A 19,324-nucleotide genomic window follows, 5' to 3' on the forward strand; every position below is an offset into this window, starting at 1 on the left:
GTAACACAACTAGTATCCACCTGGGTTGCACAGATCTAAATTACTTTTCTCCTTATAATTGATAATTTATTCAAAATTTCAGTGATTTCTTTCCCACCTGAACTAAACCAAACAAAACCATGAATGTGGGATGTGCAAAATTTTTTTTCTGTCTCAGGCTGGATTGTGAGAACATATTAACTAAGACTACTTAAGTTTTCTTAAATTTAAAAGACTTTAGGAACTTCAAAAAAGTGACTTAAATGAAAAGAAAAGTGGGCCTGATATTATTTAATTTGGAGCTTAGGATCACTGTCAAATTTTGCTTCTGCAAAAACACAGAGAAGGTCCTTTTCAAATGCTTAAACACCAGTGGCATTGCTGATGAGAGGACAGAACAGGCTTGCAAATTTTAGTAGCAACTGCACTTTTAAAATTGGATTCCCAGTACACTCACTTTAAAAAAAAAAGAAATCAACTGATGGTTACTCAATTTTAGAGAATAAAAACAGTCATTTGACTATACTGTTAATGTTTTAGAAAAAATTTTAAAAGAGCTTTTGTGCCCCAAGGTTCAGAAAAAATGAAGAGACTTTTAGCTTATAACACAGTGCAAAGGTTTAAGTTGAAATTTGAAAAAAGCAAATAGTAAAAAGCTGTAATCAAGTTCTACTTTGTTGTTTTTATATTGCTGGATGTCCTTGCCCTGTCTGAGTAAATAAACTTGGAGAAGCTATGACTAATTAATAAAGCAGGAGTCACTTGGTGTAGCTGGGTGCCAATGTATACTCTTTTGATCTTGTCCCCGCACTTGTTCAGCTTTGCTGGGGAACAGTAATTTTACAGTATAAGTGAACAGAAGACAATTGGCCCCACATTCTTGGAGAACTGGCGTTTCCAGCACCCAGCATTTCATTACCACCAGGAACAAAAGAGAAGGCTACAGATTACCAATAAGGGTAGTCTGCTAATAGAGAGTGGAGACATTTCATTAGCATTAAAGAGAAGAGATTTTTTTATGACCTAGAGTTGCTTTCCATTATGACTCACTTAAGTAAAAAAGAAAAAAAAAAAAAAAAAAAAAAACCCTAATGCTTAATTTACATGTGTAAGTGCTTGAGTCTCAGTCATCCGCTGATTGGTACAGTGCCATGTAATGAGTGACAAACATAAGCATGCATTATCAGTAATTAGTATTAGCACAAAAATAAGCACTATTTTTTATTAGCAGTTTTTAATAGCTTTCCTGCTTTATAAAATACTTAAAGCTATTTTTTAAATGATATTGATAGCTTATAGAGGAGAATTTTGCATGATATTCTGCTCATCAGAATTTTTTTGGGCCATATTAGTAAAACATCTATTCAGTGTCCCTAAAAAGAAACACAATATTTAAAAAAAAAAAATCAGTTTCCCTCAATATTCTGATACCTTCAAAATCATAAATAGATTAACAAGTAACATAAATATTCAAAAAGGACATAATAAAGATCCTAAAGAAAACTTTGAGGACAAGTGAATATTTTATTTCTACAACTAAAACACATAAAAAACAACCTCTCCAGACACATTTCTCAACCAAAGAATTGTGCCTGTCATACCACAGGCAAAACTGAAATACCACATTTAGAAAAGATGACCAAGCTAATGAAGAATACATTCTGCAAGTGTAATCCAACCACTAACAAAACATGATCTTAAAAATTCCTTAAATTCAAGAACAGAATAAAATAAAGTATATCCTTGTTTTTAAGGAGCAGTAATTTGCATTCATCTCCCCAGTAAAATAAGTATTATATTAAATTAACCCACATAAGGCCAATAATAATTAGCTAAAAATCAAGGCCACCAATGATTCAATTTAAATGTAAAATGGTGATTATAGACATACTGTTACCCAGAATAAAGTACCTCAGTCAGCAAGTATTGTACTAGGTTTAATAGGCTTAAGGACAATTTTTAGATTCTGTCATTAAAATATCTACCAAAACCCTACCCAGTCTATATATTTAAGAACATAATGTAAGACTTTGTATACCAAGGAAAACATATAACTATTACTAGTAAGAGCACTAATACTGGATTTAAACTGTTAGTTACCAGCTGTGGTGACCATGGTCAAGTTAACCTACCTTACAAAATTGTAATGAAACACACATTAAACTTTCAAGAAAATATTAACTATTACCTATTATTATTACCTATGTATCGTATGTATGCTGATGTAACTTTTATATTAATTATATCCAGTTGTATAGAATGTTAGCTATAATGAAATAATATATAGCACAGAACAATAGTTAAGAACATAGAAAGCACTCGGTAAACAGTAGCAGATATTATAGAATACACACAAAAGGGGTTGGAGGTATAGCTCAATAGTGGAGCACTTGCCTGGCATTCATGAGGTCCTGAGTTCAATCTCCAGCACCATACACATTAAAAAATAAATAAATAAAAAGAATATACACAATAGATGAAATGTAAGCATTCCAATAAATAAATGGGAAATGCCTCAAACAGGTCATAAAAGATTAATTTAACTAGTAAGTAAACTACATAAATTAATATAAACTAAAACAATGAATTATCATTTTTCATTTATGTTAGATAAAAATGTTCAGATAATTCCAGAAGGTTGACAGGAAAAATGTGGATTGAATTTGTAGCATATCTTGGGTTCTATAAATGCTGGTTTTGTTTGACAAATGCTGTTATATGCAAGGAGAATGGGACTTAATAGGAGAACTAATTCATTTAGTCCTGGGATTCATTTATTAGAATTTATTCATTCATTCACAGGTACTATTCTAGACACTTAACATACATCAATTAACAATAATAAAGAGCTGGAGGTTTCAAGATGGCGGCCTAGAGGGTGGCTGCATTTCATGTTGCTCCGGGACTCAGGATTCAAAAGAGGAGATATTGAGACGCTTGGGACCAACTCAAAGCAGCCAGGTGACTCTCACCCCCTGGGGAGGCATCCCGGATGGGACGGTGGTCCCGGAACGCAGGAAACTTTGTGAAGTAGAGCTGCCGGCGAGACGCCCCTCCCCCCGCTGGAGCAGTGAACTCGGACAACTGGGAGCCCCGTAAAGTAGGCCGCTCGGCACAGCGCTGGCACTCGGAGCAGCCACTGGGGCTCCGGCGGCTGCCCAGGGGAAGAGTGGCGAGGAGAGCTGTGTGGACTCAGGACACCGGGGCCTGCCCTGAGGAGGAGGAGGAGGAGCGTGGCCACTTGGATTCGGAGTGACTGCACCAGAGCTACAGGCGGTTGCCAGAGGAGAAGCCGCGCGGAGAGCAGTTTGGACTCAGAATGACGCTTCTGAACCCCGGGGCCTGCCCTGAGGACAACGAGGAGGAAGAGGAGCGCGGCCGCTTGGATTCGGGGTGACTACACCAGAGCTACAGGCGGTTGCCAGAGAAGGGGCTGCGTGGCGAGCTGTTTGGACTCAGACCACTTCTGAACCCCGGGGCCTGCCCGGAGGAGTAGGAGGAGGAGGAGGAGGAGGAGTGCGGCGGGTCCAGTGGACTCGCAGTGGCTGCATTAGCGCTCCAGGCGGCTGCTCAGAGGAGAAGGCAAGTGCTGAGTTGTTTGGAATTAAAGTGACAGCTCCTGAACACAGGGGGGCTGCCTGGAGGAGAAGCGTGGTGGGACGCTTGGTCTTGAGTGGCCGCACCAGAGCTCCGGGCGGTTGCCCAGAGGACCCGTGCTGCGGGTCACGTGGACTCAGAGCCACTCAGAGCGACCGCTCCTGAACACCCCGGGGGTTATCTGGAGAAGGAGGAGGAACGGGGAGGGTCACTTCGACTCGGAGTGATTGATTGCCCAGGGCTACGGGTGGTTGGTGGAGGTGGAGGCACGCAGTGAGTTTCTTGGACTCCTAGTGACCCCACCGGAATACTGGGCGGCTGTCCGGAGGAAGAGGCGTGTGGCGGGTCTCTGGGATTCAGAGCGATTGTACAGGGCCCCAGGTGGCTGCTCAGAGGAGGGGCCGCATAGCCAGGCTATTAGGCGCAGAGCAGGGTCCCAGGATCTAGGAGGCTTCTTGGTGGAAGAGCCGCACAGAGACAGGCTTAGGGCGGAGCGAAGGTTCCAGGCCTGCAGGCACATTCTCTGAGGAAGGGCAGCCTAAGGAGAGTCATCTGCAAAGGGTGAGGCTCCCAGGCCCAGGAGGTAGGGCCGGGCCCCTGGGAACACTGCAGAGGAAGGCAGCCCAGCCCAGGCGGTAGCTGTAAATTGAGGGGAACCTCTAGGAGGGAACTGACCAGCGACACCTCCCCACCGGGTGAGTCTTCCCTGCTGGGTGAGGTTTCCCCACAAGGAAGGTAAAACCAGAGACTCAGGCCCAAACAGGCCTTGCCTCAGCCCACAGCCTAGGTCCCCTTCGGATGACCATTGGTCAACAAGTGGAGGCACCTCTGCCCACTAGCAGGGATTATACCCCACCTGAAGGCCACCACTCCTAGAGAGGCAGCTTCCTTGTGGAGCACCGCATTATCAACTTCCTCCAAGACTTCAGCCTACTGAAGGCTAAGGGGGGATATATATAGAAATCTTCAGGGACATTGTAAGTCAATAGAGGAAATCTGCAATATCTCAGCGGTCCTCTGATACCTGAACAATATGAGAAAACAAGGAAAGAAAATGCTGCAAACAAATCTAGATGTTACATCAATAAAACCCAATGACAGCATGGCAGAAGAAATGACAGAAAAGGAGTTCAGAATGTACATAATTAAAATGATCAGAGAAGCAAACGATGAGATGAAAGAGCAAATGCACGCACTGAATGATGAGATGAAAGAGCAAATGCAAACATTGATTGATCGCACCAATCGACAGTTAAAAGAGCAAATACAGGAAGCAAAAGATCATTTCAATAAAGAGTTAGAGATATTGAAAAAAAACCAAACAGAAATCCTTGACATGAAGGAAACAATAAACCAAATTAAGAACTCCATAGAAAGCATATCCAATAGGATAGAACACCTGGAAGACAGAACCTCAGACATTGAAGACAAAATATTTAACCTTGAACACAAAGTTGAACAAACAGAGAAGATGGTAAGAAATCATGAACAGAATCTACAAGAACTATGGGATATCATGAAAAGGCCAAATTTAAGAATTATTGGGATTGAGGAAGGCCTAGAGAAACAAGCCAAAGGAATGAACAACCTATTCAATGAAATAATATCAGAAAATTTCCCAAATCTGAAGAATGAAATGGAAAATCAAGTTCAAGAGGCTTATAGGACTCCAAATACACAAAATTACAACAGACCCACACCAAGGCACATTATAATGAAAATACCTAACATACAAAATAAAGACAGAATTTTAAAGGCTGTGAGAGAAAAGAACCAAATTACATTCAGGGGGAAACCAATACGGATATCAGCAGATTTTTCAATCCAGACCCTAAAAGCTAGAAGGGCCTGGAACAACATTTTTCAAGCCCTGAAAGAAAATGGATGCCAACCAAGAATCTTATACCCAGCAAAACTTACCTTCAAATTTGACGATGAAATAAAATCCTTCCATGATAAACAAAAGCTAAAAGAATTTACAAAAAGAAAGCCAGCATTACAGAACATTCTCAGCAAAATATTCCATGAGGAAGAGAAGAAAAACAAAGAAGCAAATCAGCAAAGGGAGGAATTATCCTAAAGGAATTGTCAAATAAAGGAGGAAACAAGTTGTGTCAAACAAATAAATAAACAAAATTTTAAAAATGAACCAAATGACCGGGAAACCAAATCATTTCTCTATAATAACCCTGAATGTTAATGGCCTGAATTCATCAATCAAAAGACATAGACTGGCAGATTGGATTAAAAAGAAAGATCCAACAATATGTTGCCTGCAAGAGACTCACCTCATAGAAAAAGATACCCATAGACTAAAGGTGAAAGGATAGGGAAAAACATACCATGCACATGGACTCAGCAAAAAAGCTGGAGTATCCATCCTCATTTCAGATAATGTGGACTTCAAGCCAAAGTTAGTCAGAAGGGATAAAGAAGGTCATTTCATACTGCTTAAGGGAAGCATAAATCAGCAAGATATAACAATCATAAACATCTATGCCCCAAACAGTGGCTCATCCATGTATGTCAAACAAATCCTTCTCAATTTCAGAAACCAAATAGACCATAACACAATAATACTAGGTGATTTTAACACGCCTCTCTCACCACTGGACAGATCTTCCAGACAAAAATTGAACAAAGAAATCATAGATCTCAATAACACAATCAATAATTTAGACTTAACGGACATTTATAGAATATACCATCCAACCAAGAGCGAATACACTTTCTTCTCAGCAGCACATGGATCCTTCTCTAAAATAGACCATATATTATGCCACAAAGCTAATGTTAGCAAATACAAGAAGATAGAGACACTACCATGTATTCTATCAGATCATAATGATTGAAGTTAGAAATAAATGAAAGAGTAAAACACAGAAACTATTCCAACATCTGGAGATTAAACAATATGCTATTATATGATGAATGGATAACAGAAGATATTAGGAAGGAAATTAAAAAATTCTTAGAGGTAAATGAGAACAAAGAAACATCATATCAAAATCTCTGGGACACTATGAAAGCAGTACTTAGAGGGAAATTTATTTCATGGAGCGCATTTAATAAAAGAAGTAAAACTCAACAAATAAACAACCTAACACTACAGCTCAAAGCCTTAGAAAAAGAAGAACAGAACAGCACCAAAAGTAGTAGAAGACAGGAAATAGTTAAACTCAGAGCTGAAATCAATGAAATTGAAACAAAAGAAACAATACAAAAAATTGACAAAATAAATAGTTGGTTCTTCGAAAAAATAAACAAAATTGATAAACCTTTAGCCACACTAACAAAGAGAAGACGAGAGAAAACCCAAATCACTAAAATTCGGAATGAACAAGGAAATATCACAACAGACACGATTGAAATACAAAACATAATTAGAAGCTATTTTGAAAATCTATACTCCAACAAAATAGAAAATTTTGAAGGCATCAACAGGTTTCTAGAGACATATGAATTGCCTAAACTGAACGAGGAGGACATAAACAATTTAAATAGACCAATTTCAAGTACTGAAATAGAAGAAGTCATCAAAAGCCTACCAACAAAGAAAAGTCCGGGACCAGATGGGTTCTCAGCCGAGTTCTACAAAACCTTTAAAGAAGAGCTCATTCCAATACTTCTCAAAGTATTCCATAAAATAGAAGAGGAGGGAACCCTCCCAAACTCATTCTATGAAGCCAATATCACACTGATACCTAAACCAGACAGAGACTCATCAAGGAAAGAAAATTTCAGACCAATATCCTTAATGAACATCGATGCAAAAATTCTCAACAAAATTTTAGCAAATCGCATACAAAAACATATTAAAAAGATAGTGCACCATGATCAAGTTGGTTTCATCCCAGGGATGCAAGGTTGGTTCAACATCAGGAAATCAATAAATGTAATTCACCACATTAATAGACTTAAAGTCAAGAATCACATGATTATTTCAATAGATGCAGAAAAAGCATTTGATAAAATACAGCACCCCTTCATGCTCGAAACACTAGAAAAAATAGGGATAGTGGGAACATTCCTTAACATTGTAAAGGCCATTTATGCTAAGCCCATGGCTAATATCATTCTAAATGGTGAAAAACTGAAAGCATTCCCCCTAAAAACTGGAACAAGGCAGGGATGCTCTCTTTCACCACTTCTATTCAACATCGTTCTTGAGACTCTGGCCAGAGCAATTAGACAAACCAAAGAGATTAAAGGGATACGAATTGGAAAAGAAGAACTCAAACTATCCCTGTTCACTGATGACATGATTATATATTTAGAGGAACCTGGAAATTCCACCAGAAAACTCTTAGAACTCATAAGTGAATTCAGTAAAGTAGCAGGTTACAAGATCAATGCTCATAAAGCCAACGCATTTTTATACATAAGTGATGAATCTTCAGAAAGAGAAATTAGGAAAACTACCCCATTCACAATAGCCTCGAAAAAAATAAAATACTTGGGAATCAATCTCACAAAAGAGGTGAAAGACCTCTACAATGAGAACTATACAACACTAAAGAAAGAAATTAAAGAACACCTTAGAAGATGGAAAGATCTTCCATGTTCTTGGATAGGAAGAATTAATATTGTCAAAATGGCCATACTACCTAAAGTGCTATACAAATTCAATGCAATTCCAATTAAAATCCCAATGATGTACCTTACAGAAATAGAGCAAGCAATTATGAAATTCATCTGGAAGGATAAGAAACCCAGAATAGCTAAAGCAATCCTTAGCAGGAAGAGTGAAACACGGGGTATTGCAATACCAGATTTTCAACTCTACTACAAAGCAATAGTAACAAAAACGGCATGGTATTGGTACCAAAATAGAAAGGTAGATCAATGGTACAGAATAGAAGACACGGACACAAACCCAAAGAAATACAATTTTCTCATACTAGACAAAGGTGCCAAAAATATGCAATGGAGAAAAGATAGCCTCTTCAACAAATGGTGCTGGGAGAATTGGAAATCCATATGCAACAGAATGAAACTAAACCCATATCTCTCACCATGCACGAAACTAAACTCAAAATGGATTAAGGACCTTGGAATCAGACCAGAGACCCTGCAGATTATAGAAGAAAAAGTAGGTCCAAATCTTCACCTTGTTGGTCTAGGTTCAGACTTCCTTAACAGGACTCCAAGAATTCAAATAATCCAGTCGACAAATGGGCTAAGGAAATGAATAGACACTTCACAGAAGAAGATCTACAAGCAATCAACAAACATATGGAAAAATGTTCAACATCTCTAGTAATAAGAGAAATGCAAATCAAAACCACCCTAAGATTCCATCTCACCCCAATTAGAATGGCGATTATCAAGAATACGAGCAACAACAGGTGTTGGCGAGGATGTGGGGAGAAAGGTACACTCATACATTGCTGGTGGGGCTGCAAATTAGTGCAACCACTCTGGAAAGCAGTGTGGAGATTCCTTAGAAAACTTGGAATGGACCCGCCATTTGACCCAGCTATCCCACTCCTTGGCCTATACCCAAAGGGCTTAAAATCAGCATACTACAGAGACACAGCCACATCAATGTTCATAGCTGCTCAATTCACAATAGCCAGACTGTGGAACCAACCTAGATGCCCTTCAATTGATGAGTGGATAAAGAAACTGTGGTATATATATACAATGGAATATTACTCAGCCATAAAGAATGATAAAATTATGGCATTTGCAGGCAAATGGATGAAATTGGAGAATATCATGCTAAGTGAGATAAGCCAATCTCAAAAAGCCAAAGGACGAATGATATCGCTAATAAGTGGAGGATGACACATAATGGGGGGGAGGGAAGGGTTAGTGTTAGGGTTAGAGTTAGGGTTAGGGAGGGGGGCAAGTATGGAGGAAGGAAGGACTGTATAGAGGGTAAAGAGGGGTGGGAGGGGTGGGGGGAAGGGGAAAAATAACAATGAATCAAACAACATTACTCTATGTAAATTTATGATTACACAAATGGTATGCCTTTACGCCATGTACAAACAGAGAAACAACATGTATCCCATTTGTTTACAATAAAAAAAAAATCAAAAAAAAATAATAATAAAGAGCTGTACCTTCAAGTTTATACTCTGTAGAAGAATAGAGATAAACAATAAACATAATAAGCAAATTAATATGTTAGAAGGTGATGTGTCGTGGGAGAAAAGAAGGGCAAGGGGCATCAGAAATGTGGAGAGAGGTAGAGGGGCTCTACCACTGTGCTTCATCCCCAGCCCTTTTTATTTTTTATTTTGAGACATGGTCTTGCTTTGGCCTTGAACTTGGCAATCCTCCTGCCTCAGTCTCCTGAATAGCTGGGATAAGGGTGTGCACCACTGCACTGGGCACAAACTGCAATTTTAAATAGGGTTTTTGAATATGACTTGTCAGCCAGGTGCCATGGCCAACACCTGTAATCCCAGTGGCTCAGGAGGTGAGGCAGGAGGATTGCCAAGTTCAAAGCCAGCTTCAGCAACTTAACAAGGCACTAAGCAACTTAGTGCAACCCTGTCTCTAAATAAAATATAAAAAGAGCCGGGGATATGCTCAATGGTTAAGTGGGTCTGGGTTCAATCCCTGATACCAAAAAAAAAAAAAAAAAAAAAAAAAAGGCCTTGATAAGAAGGTGATAACTGAGCAAAGATCTGAAGAAGTGATAGAGCTACTCTTAATAGCTATGTGGGAGTATAGGAGGGTACAACAAAGATTGCTGGCTGGACAATAGAATACCACACACAAACAGCCCAAGCCTCTGGCCAGAGGTTCACTTCAAGGTATTTCTCCTGTCTAAAAAACTGGACTAAGCTGAGCATGGTGGTCGGTACCTGTAGTCCCAACTACATGGGAGGCTGAGGGGAGAGGATTACTTAAGCCCAGTAGTTCAGGGCAAACCTGGGCAGCATAGGAAGACCACATATCAAAAAAAAAAAAAAAAAAGACTGGGCTTCTTCAGCCCAATCCCCTGCAGCTTTATATGGACCATTCAGACTTTTGCCTTCAAACAAAACAACCCACATTTCACTCTTCTGTATACTTCTAGTTGCCACGTGCACTCTCATTTGGTACCCTCTCTCTCTCTCTTTTCTCTCTTTCTCATTCTCTCTTTCTGCATGGCTCTTCCAGGATATAGAAGTAATAAATCTTTGAACTTATTTGCTATTGTCATGGTGCACTGAATTTTCACCTTGCACCTGAAAAACCAGAGACTCCCCCAGGCAAAGTCTTCCCTGGAACGATAGCAAGAACATAAGGTCAGTCTTCCAGCACCACAGTCATGGCCAGGCAGGAAAAATCCAAGGTTGGAATTGTACAGAAGATTAAAAAAGCCAAAGTATCAGCATTTTTTTCATTCTAGAACATTCAGGTCCATTGTGCTCAAGGGAATTTCTCCCACGTGGTCAATTCTAACACTCTAGAATGCTACACTAAAAGTGGGGATCAAATAAAAGGAATCAATTTGTATTTAGTCTTGTTTTGTTATCTCTGCATATTTTGTCTTCAGAGCCCTTCCGGAAAGAAGTATTTGATGTAACATCTGACTATTAGCTTGTTTGTTTTTTGGTATTTGCACAATCCCAGTGGGCCGGGGACTCGAACCTGGGCCTCCAACATGAGTGTCAGGCACTCTACGAGACGGGCTATATGGCCAGCACTACATCTGACTATTAATTGTGATTCTCTTACCTAGGAAGAAAATAGGACTGGGAACAATAGGGAGCAATGAGCAGGACTGAACACATGGAAGATAAGGTCAGAGAGAAAGAAGTATTCGAGCAAGAGAAATGACACTATCTAACATATTCCCCCCTTAGAGTGTAAGCCTTTTAGGTTGCCTGTTCTGTTAACCTGTGGCCCAAAGCATACCTCATCTTTGCTATTCTTGGCCTTTAGTTCACAGGGATTTCCCTACTATCTGTAAGAGCATGTACAGTGATAAAAGTACAGTGAGAAATTGTCACCTTCTTAATATAAAATCTGTTGCCTCAGAAATAGGGGGAGCTGTGCAGAGTCCACAACCACCAAGGCAGCAGATCTGACGTGGGTTTTAGTTCTCCTGATGCAACAGATTTTATATTAAGGAGTGATATTTCCTTACTGTACTTCTTACAATGTTTACACCATCTTTTACAGATCAGAGGGAAATTCCTGTGTCATACAAAGAGGTGCAAAACATGAGTAAATAATTTAGTTCCCATCAAAATTCTGTTTGTAAAAAATAGGCACAGGAGATCCAGCTAAAGGTACAGTAGAGACAGCACTGATGGCACCTCATGGGAACTGGAGCAGGGGACAGGGTTAGGATTGGAGGAGCTCTGGAGAGCTCTGCAGCTGTCAAGGCAGCACTAGTCTCCTTCCCTTAATGTGATTCAGTTACTTTCTATGTCTCTTTGTTCCTGTCTCATTACTAAACAGGAACTTCCCTATGTGCCAATTAGCTCAAATTTATGAGAAAGAAGATCTGACTGGACATTTCCCCAGGCCACCCCACACAAGTCCAAGGTTGCTGACAAGCTTGTGGACTAGCTATGAATCGATCAGATGTCCAGGCCTAGTCCATTTAGCTATGGGACAGACAGGGTCTGATGATATAGAACAAGGTTCTTTAAGGCAACTTGGATGAAAGAGTAAATGAGTAAATTAACAACAAGCAAGTCTGGATGGGGTAAGCAAGACAAACACTTCCATCACTTCTATTTTCTCTCTGCTAGCAAGCAACATTTTGTAAGGGCCTGTCTCCCTGGATCTCCCTCGTACTTAATATATAATTGAAATACCCTTTATCTTACCTGCATTTCTTGTGGAAGACTGGGCCCATTTGGAACAAAAATATCTTGATCGTTACTTTTGGTTCCTTTGTCCCAGCAACAAATCAACCTTTTGAAATCTGAACTTACTGGAGAACACTTGGGCAAACAGGTAGGTTTTTGTTAGTACTTCATTATTAGGGTGGCATTATGACTTCAGGGGAACTCTAGGAACTTTTGCCTTCATAAGCCCCTTCCTCAATAAAAATATATCTGCATATATAATTTGTGTAGTACGAAACAAATAGAATACAGAGATAGACACACACAGACTAGATTCATTACTGCATATTCATTTATTTCTTCAAATTTTAAAAGAAATTAAATCAACTTTCATGAGTTCCTAAAAGTACAATGGGTCCTAGGCACTGTGCCCACTATACCTAATGGGTAAGTTGGCCCTACTTGTTCTCTAGTTCTTCAGGATCAGGGGCTTTTGCACATCCAGTTTCATAGTTCCCTAACTCCTTAGTCTTGCTTTACAAAGTCCTTCATGCCATAGAAACATGCAAATCGTTTCTCTAAATGTTTTGAAATCCACATGGTTAAAGTTAATGATGTTTTCATGAGACCTAGGAAATTCCAATGTCTTTAGATTCCTTATGTAGGGAAAATAATAACTAGTTTATAGAATTCAATGAAATAAGGATGCAAAACACATGTAAATCATTGAATCATTTTATAAAAGGTAAATATACTTTTTTCTGTTTGGCACCAGAGATTGAACCCAGGGGCACTCTACTACTGAGTCAGCACTTTTTATTTTTATTTAGAGACAGTCTCACTAAGTTGCTTAGAGCCTCACTAAATTGCTCAGACCGGCTTAGAAATTGCAATCCTCCTAATTCAGCTGCTTGGATTATAGGCAAGTGCCACCATGCCAGGTTCAGTATCCTTTTTAAATAATTTAAAATCAAAAATTAGGATTTGAGGATGTAGCTCAGTGGTACAGCACTTCCCTAAGCATGTGTGAGGCCCTGGATTCAATCCTTTGCACTGCAAAATAAAGTATTGTGTGTGTGTGTGTGTGTGTGTGTGTGTGTAGAGAGAGAGAGAGAGAGAGAGAGAGAGAGAGAGAATGAGAATGAATCTCTTCCCATGGGCTAGAGAGAGAGAGAGAGAGAGAGAGAGAGAGAGAGAGAGAGAGAAATGAGAATGAATCTCTTCCCATGGGCTACAGAGAAGCAGCTGCCACAGAGAAGCAAGTAAAGTAGCCAGATCTGTCCTATGCAGGCCATGGTGTGCCAATCCCCAAATAAGACAATAAAATCTAAAAGAGAATATGTCAAATCTATATATAAAGCAATGAAAATACCAGGAGCAAAATTTAAATCTTCCCATTTCATTCAATATACCATTCTCCATTTATGAAAAATTTCCACTTTACCTGAAATTCATCAAAACATAAGAGACAGGCTTCGTGGCTGATTTCTTCAGCTATGGGAGCGATTGGATCATACGATTTAGCCATGAATCCTGGTTTCCTTTTTGGCAAATTCTGTTTAAGGCAGTGTATTCCTTAAATGGATGAAATCAAACAAAGACCAAATATTATATTATTAGGACATTGAAAACAACTATAACATTTTTAAATCACTAGATGAAACTGTAATGTGGAATAAAATTAAATTTAAATCACATATAATCAATTCTTTTTGTTTTGTTTGTTTGTTTGTTTGTTGAACTCAGGGGCACTTTACCACCAAACTAAATCCCCAGCACTTTTCATTTTTTTATTTTGAGACAGGGTTTTCCTAAGTTGCCCAGGCTGGCCTCCAACTTACAGTCCTTCTGTCTCAGCCTCCCAATTGCTGGGATTCCAGATATGCACCACTACACCTAGCCAATCAAATTTGATTTTTAAGATTGGTTGCATTTTCTCTACCCCAAAATAAATTGTCCAAATACTATTACAGTTTTAAAGGTGTAAGGAAACTTTAAGGTAGTTCCATCTCCATTCTTTATACATTCAGAGATGACAAAATGATAGGCAACCAGATGGATCAACAAAATGATCTCAGTCCTGAGGATTTCAGTGATGGAGGCCATGATCCTACCCAAAAAAGTGCAAGTTATATCTAGCAAATATAATCAGAATGCTCCCTTGTCTCCAACCTAAGGTACTAATGCCAGTCCCATTTCATTCACTACACTACACTAAATGTTAAAAAGAATTAAAGGAAAAATAAAACATTCCTGGTTTGGGGAGGTTACAATGTAGCTGACAGACAAATCATATAAAAATGAAATAATGTAAGAACACCAGGGGAAAGCAATGATGCATAAGTGCAAATACAAACTGAATGCCTCTTGCTAAAGTAACACAGAGTAAAGGACCTAATTAAAAATAACTTCTTGAAACAGGTGTGATTTATCAACACTTAGTAGATACAGAAAATGCCTGACCTTCATTTATTAACCTTTGTTCTCTAACTGGGAAGTCCTGAATTGATTTTAAGAACCAATACCAGATTCACTACTGTTTCAATGTGGCACAAAACAAATGAAACCCAATAAAATCTTGCTTTAAACAGAAGTCTAATTTTTTTAAGAGGGTCATTCACTTGAGAAAACTATTTTATATAGTGTGCCCACTGAAAAATCACTTCTTTCAGCTCAACTTACTTTTGTGCACATCTAGCATGAAACCATGAAAATGGACCCGTTTTTTCCTCTTCATTTCCACGTAAGCATAAAACATGTCCATCACCATTGTTTTCCCTGTACCTTCAAAATAAAAAAAAAATAAAAAAAAAATCTTTTTAAAGAATACTATTAAAACAGTATGTGCTGATTGCTCTAATGATTGTTCATTAGGTTTGGGATAATGAAGCCAGGCTTGTACTAGAAAGCTGAAGACTGTTACTTTTTTAGAGGGGGCTGTTCACTTTGTGTGTTAAACTGGCTGGGGGGGAAAATGTTGATATTACTTTTTCTATTATAATCCTGTTTTTAGGAAATACAACATTTAGTCAACACTATGGGAAAATTTTCCCTACAGAACTATGTTCATAAACTGGCAAGATTAACAGATTATTCTTCAATCTTCTCTTCTAAAAGATACTACTACAAATAAAACAATTAAATATTTATTGGTTTATTACTATATATAAGAAACTCTTCTAGAAAATTTAGAAATGAAAAATACAAAATTAAGAGGAGAAAGATAAAAAAGAAAGATCAGTACCCAACACAAATATTGAAAATAAATACTACAGGTAGATTAGAGCTAGAAAATGATCATTTATAATACTTCCCTTTTTTAAAAATTGAGAATCTAGTCTTTCAAAATGAGGCCTACTTAAGAAATTCTGATAGTCAATCCTTATAATTATATTATCTAATTTTCAACACTGAAACTTTTTATCACTACAATCGTATTAAAAATTGAATAGTCATCAGCCTGAGCACTTAACACAACATGCACAAAAAGCCTTATTTCCTCACAGAAAACCCAGTGCTCTGGGGACAGTGGCAGTGCCCAAGCTCAGTTCATATTACAGCACCCCTCAACAGGCTGGGCCAAAATGTGCTGGCCCTGTGTTCATCCTCCCTGCTTCCTGCATCCACAGTGCCCAGGCTCCTCTCTGGAGGTGCAATTACTAAAAATCAAAGGTAGCTTAGGAAGATCTGAATCTCATCCTTTGGCCATTTCCTCTGTTCCACAAGATGACTCTGAGCACATGCCAAGAATATTTTTGTATATGAAAATGCCATTCCCAAATGAATTTTTAATGAAGGATTGAAAAGTAATTTTTTGGAAAAATATGTAATACAGTATCTCTTGATGGAATAAGTGGCAGCATATTTTTAATCATTAAATTTACCAAAGAGTAAATTAATAGACTTTCAAATTCTGTTGAATGCAGCATAGTATACTTCTAGATCCAGAAAAATATTCATGAATTATCGAGCCAAAAATGTGAATAATATGTATTTGAACTTAACATTTGTGCTTTTTTAAAAAAATGGACTCTAGATACTATAAAGTCATCAACAAAAAGCTTCTGGAGGTAAAAGCAAAAGGAAAAAATCAGAGGAAGCTTGGGGTGTAGCTCAGTGGTAGAATGCACACTTAGCAAACACTAGGCCCTGGGCTCAATCCCCAGAACCACCATCCACTCCCTCAAATGGGGAAAAGCCGTAAGGGGAAAGACTGATTGATTGAGCTACATGAACTTTAACCCTCTGAATTTCAAAATCACCATAAGTAAAATTAATGTCCTTTTATTCATTAAATCAATATATTTTTGCCTGGTGCCTATAATGTGTAAGGTAATGTTTTAGGTGCTTAGTTTTATGATAGTGAACAAAACTGACAAAAATTCCAACTCTGTAGAACTAGGGATTTTAATATACATAAAGATATAAATATCTTTATTTATATATACCTTATTATATACTTAATATATAATATACTTAATATATAATATATATTATATATATTATATAATTATACTTAATATATAATATATATATTATATATATAATATATATTATATAATATATAATATATATATTTACATCTATCTAAGAAACTATAATGGACATCATGTTTTCTTCTTGTCCTTTTTTCTCCCCCTCTTCCTGTCTGTTCTAAATCACTTCTTTCCAAAAACTGACCCTTTCTACTTATTAAGATTTGGTGAGGGTGTCAATCACAGGGTGGATCCACTGAAATACCCATCACACTTTGCACAGTGTGGATGGCACAATTGTGGGCATATGACTATTAAGTCAGCATTATTCTCAAAATGCATACTAATCCCCTAGAGAATGCTGACTTAGGGGATTACTATGCATTTTGAGAATAAGAGTTGTTCTTCTTCCTTTCAAGAAAGCAATCTATAAAACACCAGAAGACATCTTTCCTACAACATCAAAAGATTCTGATCAAGAATATAACCAAAAAAGAGATCCAAGATGGAGAACTAGAGGGAGGCTGCATTCCTTGTCACTCCATAACTAAGGTTTCAAGCAGAGGATATCTGTTTCTTGGTGAGGCAGTCTTTGGGGATTATTGATAACCTATTGTTTACTCCATTTATCTACAGAAATCACCAGCAATCTGCCAGCATATCGACTACTTTTTTGTTGTTGTTGCTGGGGATTGAACCCAGGGTTCAATCCTGCACATGCAAGGCAGGCACTCTACCAACTGAGCTATATCCCTAGCCCTTGACTACTTTTTGAGTGCAGACTGCTCACTGACTGAGTCTCATCCACCATTTGCCTGCCTCTTGCCTGCCGATCACTTATCTTTCACCTACCCATCACCCACTGCCCAAGGTTCACCTGCCAATCATCCACCGTAGCCAGCAGACCAACCACAGACCACCAGTGGATCACCACCTGCCTGCTGTAGTCTGGAAGTCCACTGTCACAGTACCTACAGGTTTGGTTACATGTGGTTGCCACCATTTTGAGACAACAGCCAGGAACTGTTAGACCCCTGGCTGGACTGACTTTCCAGGACCTCTCACCCCAACTGATCACTCCCCATCTCCAGGACCCCTGCACAACCAACCACACCCTGCCTCCAAGACCACCAGCCCAACACGCCCACACCCCAAGCTGCAGCTCCCCATTTGCCAACACATTTGGAAGCCAGATTGGCCATCTTCGATTATTCGGGAAGTAATAGCTCCCATATTTAGGTGGGGCAAATCCCATCCCAAAATGCCTGCTGGAGACTGAAAGCTCATTGTTAGATCCCTCTCATGCATCAGGCTACTGAAGACTGGGAGGTTTCAATAGTATATGACTATAATAGTGGAGATTTTTTTTTTCCTCCTTTTTGAAAATTTTTAAGTTTTTATTTCTTTACTTTTCTTGCTCTACTTTCCTTTAGTTTACCTGTTTCCTCAGAGTCTCTTTCTCCCTTTTCTCATAATAACGACCAGTTTCTTTTGATTACACTTTCACTCTCTCCACGATCTGGAACTAATATAAACTCTTTTCTAATCCCATTAACAGTTACATCCTATACCACTCCCCATCCTCTTTGTCTTCCATTAGAAACTGCAGACCTTATTGCAAATCTATTTGTTATACTGTGGACAATAATTGAACTCATTCTGTTTATTATGACAATATTATTAACTCCTTCACAGGGGCTATCTGGTTTAGGGCTGAGTATTGTTTGTACTGGGTGCTGCTAATATTGATCTCCCCCTTAAAGAAGAGGTTTTGGAAACCTATAGGGTCACTATAAGCCTATAGGGGGAAAACTATAATACCCCAGATCTACACTGCTGGAGGGGAAGATATGTGAACAACATGAAAAAACAAGGGAAGAAAATGATTCAAATAAACTTAGATTCTACATTAATAGAATCCAGTGACAGCATGGTAGAAGAACTGTCAGAAAAGGAGTTCTGAATATACACAATTAAAATGATTCGTGAAGCAAAGGATGAGATAAAAGAGCAAATGCAGGCAATGAATGATCACACCAAGAAGTAGTTGAAAGAGCAACTGCAGGAAGCAAAAGATCATTTCAACAAAGAGATAGAGATTCCCAAAAAACAAAATAAAACAAAACAAAACAAAACGAAAACAAACAAACAGAAATCCTTGAAAAGAAGGAAACAATAAACCAAATAAAAAACTCAATGAAAAGCATCGCCAACAGACTAGACCACTTGGAAGACAGAACGTCAGACTACGAAGACAAAATATTGACTATTGAAAATAAAATTGCCCAAAGAGAGAAGATGGTAAGAAAAAAGACCAAATTTAAGAATTGAGGAAGGCACAGAGATACAAACCAAAGGAATGAACAACCTATTCAATGAAATAATATCAGAAAATTTCTCAAACCTGAAGAATGAAATGGAAAATCAAATACAAGAGGTTTACAGAACACCAAATGTGTGCATCACACAGATCCACACCAAACACATTTTAATGAAAATTCTTAGCTACAGTAACAAAGAGAAGGAGAA

The 19,324-nt window shown here is 38.4% G+C and overlaps 1 protein-coding gene across 2 annotated transcripts in view; it reads right to left on the reverse strand.

Moving 5' to 3' along the window:
* AFG1L (AFG1 like ATPase) overlaps positions 1-19,324 on the reverse strand; it is a 200,994-nt gene that overhangs the window by 109,624 nt on the left and 72,046 nt on the right. For both annotated transcript variants that reach the window (XM_079146313.1, XM_079146314.1), the window contains 2 exons: positions 15,003-15,104; positions 13,765-13,895 (listed from right to left, as the gene is read on the reverse strand). In XM_079146313.1, the coding sequence (XP_079002439.1) occupies positions 13,765-13,895; positions 15,003-15,104 (233 nt within the window). The remainder of the gene's footprint in view (positions 1-13,764; positions 13,896-15,002; positions 15,105-19,324) is intronic.

Source organism: Sciurus vulgaris (genome assembly GCF_902686455.1).
Source record: "Sciurus vulgaris genome assembly, chromosome: 7".
NCBI classification, from domain to species: domain Eukaryota; kingdom Metazoa; phylum Chordata; class Mammalia; order Rodentia; family Sciuridae; genus Sciurus; species Sciurus vulgaris.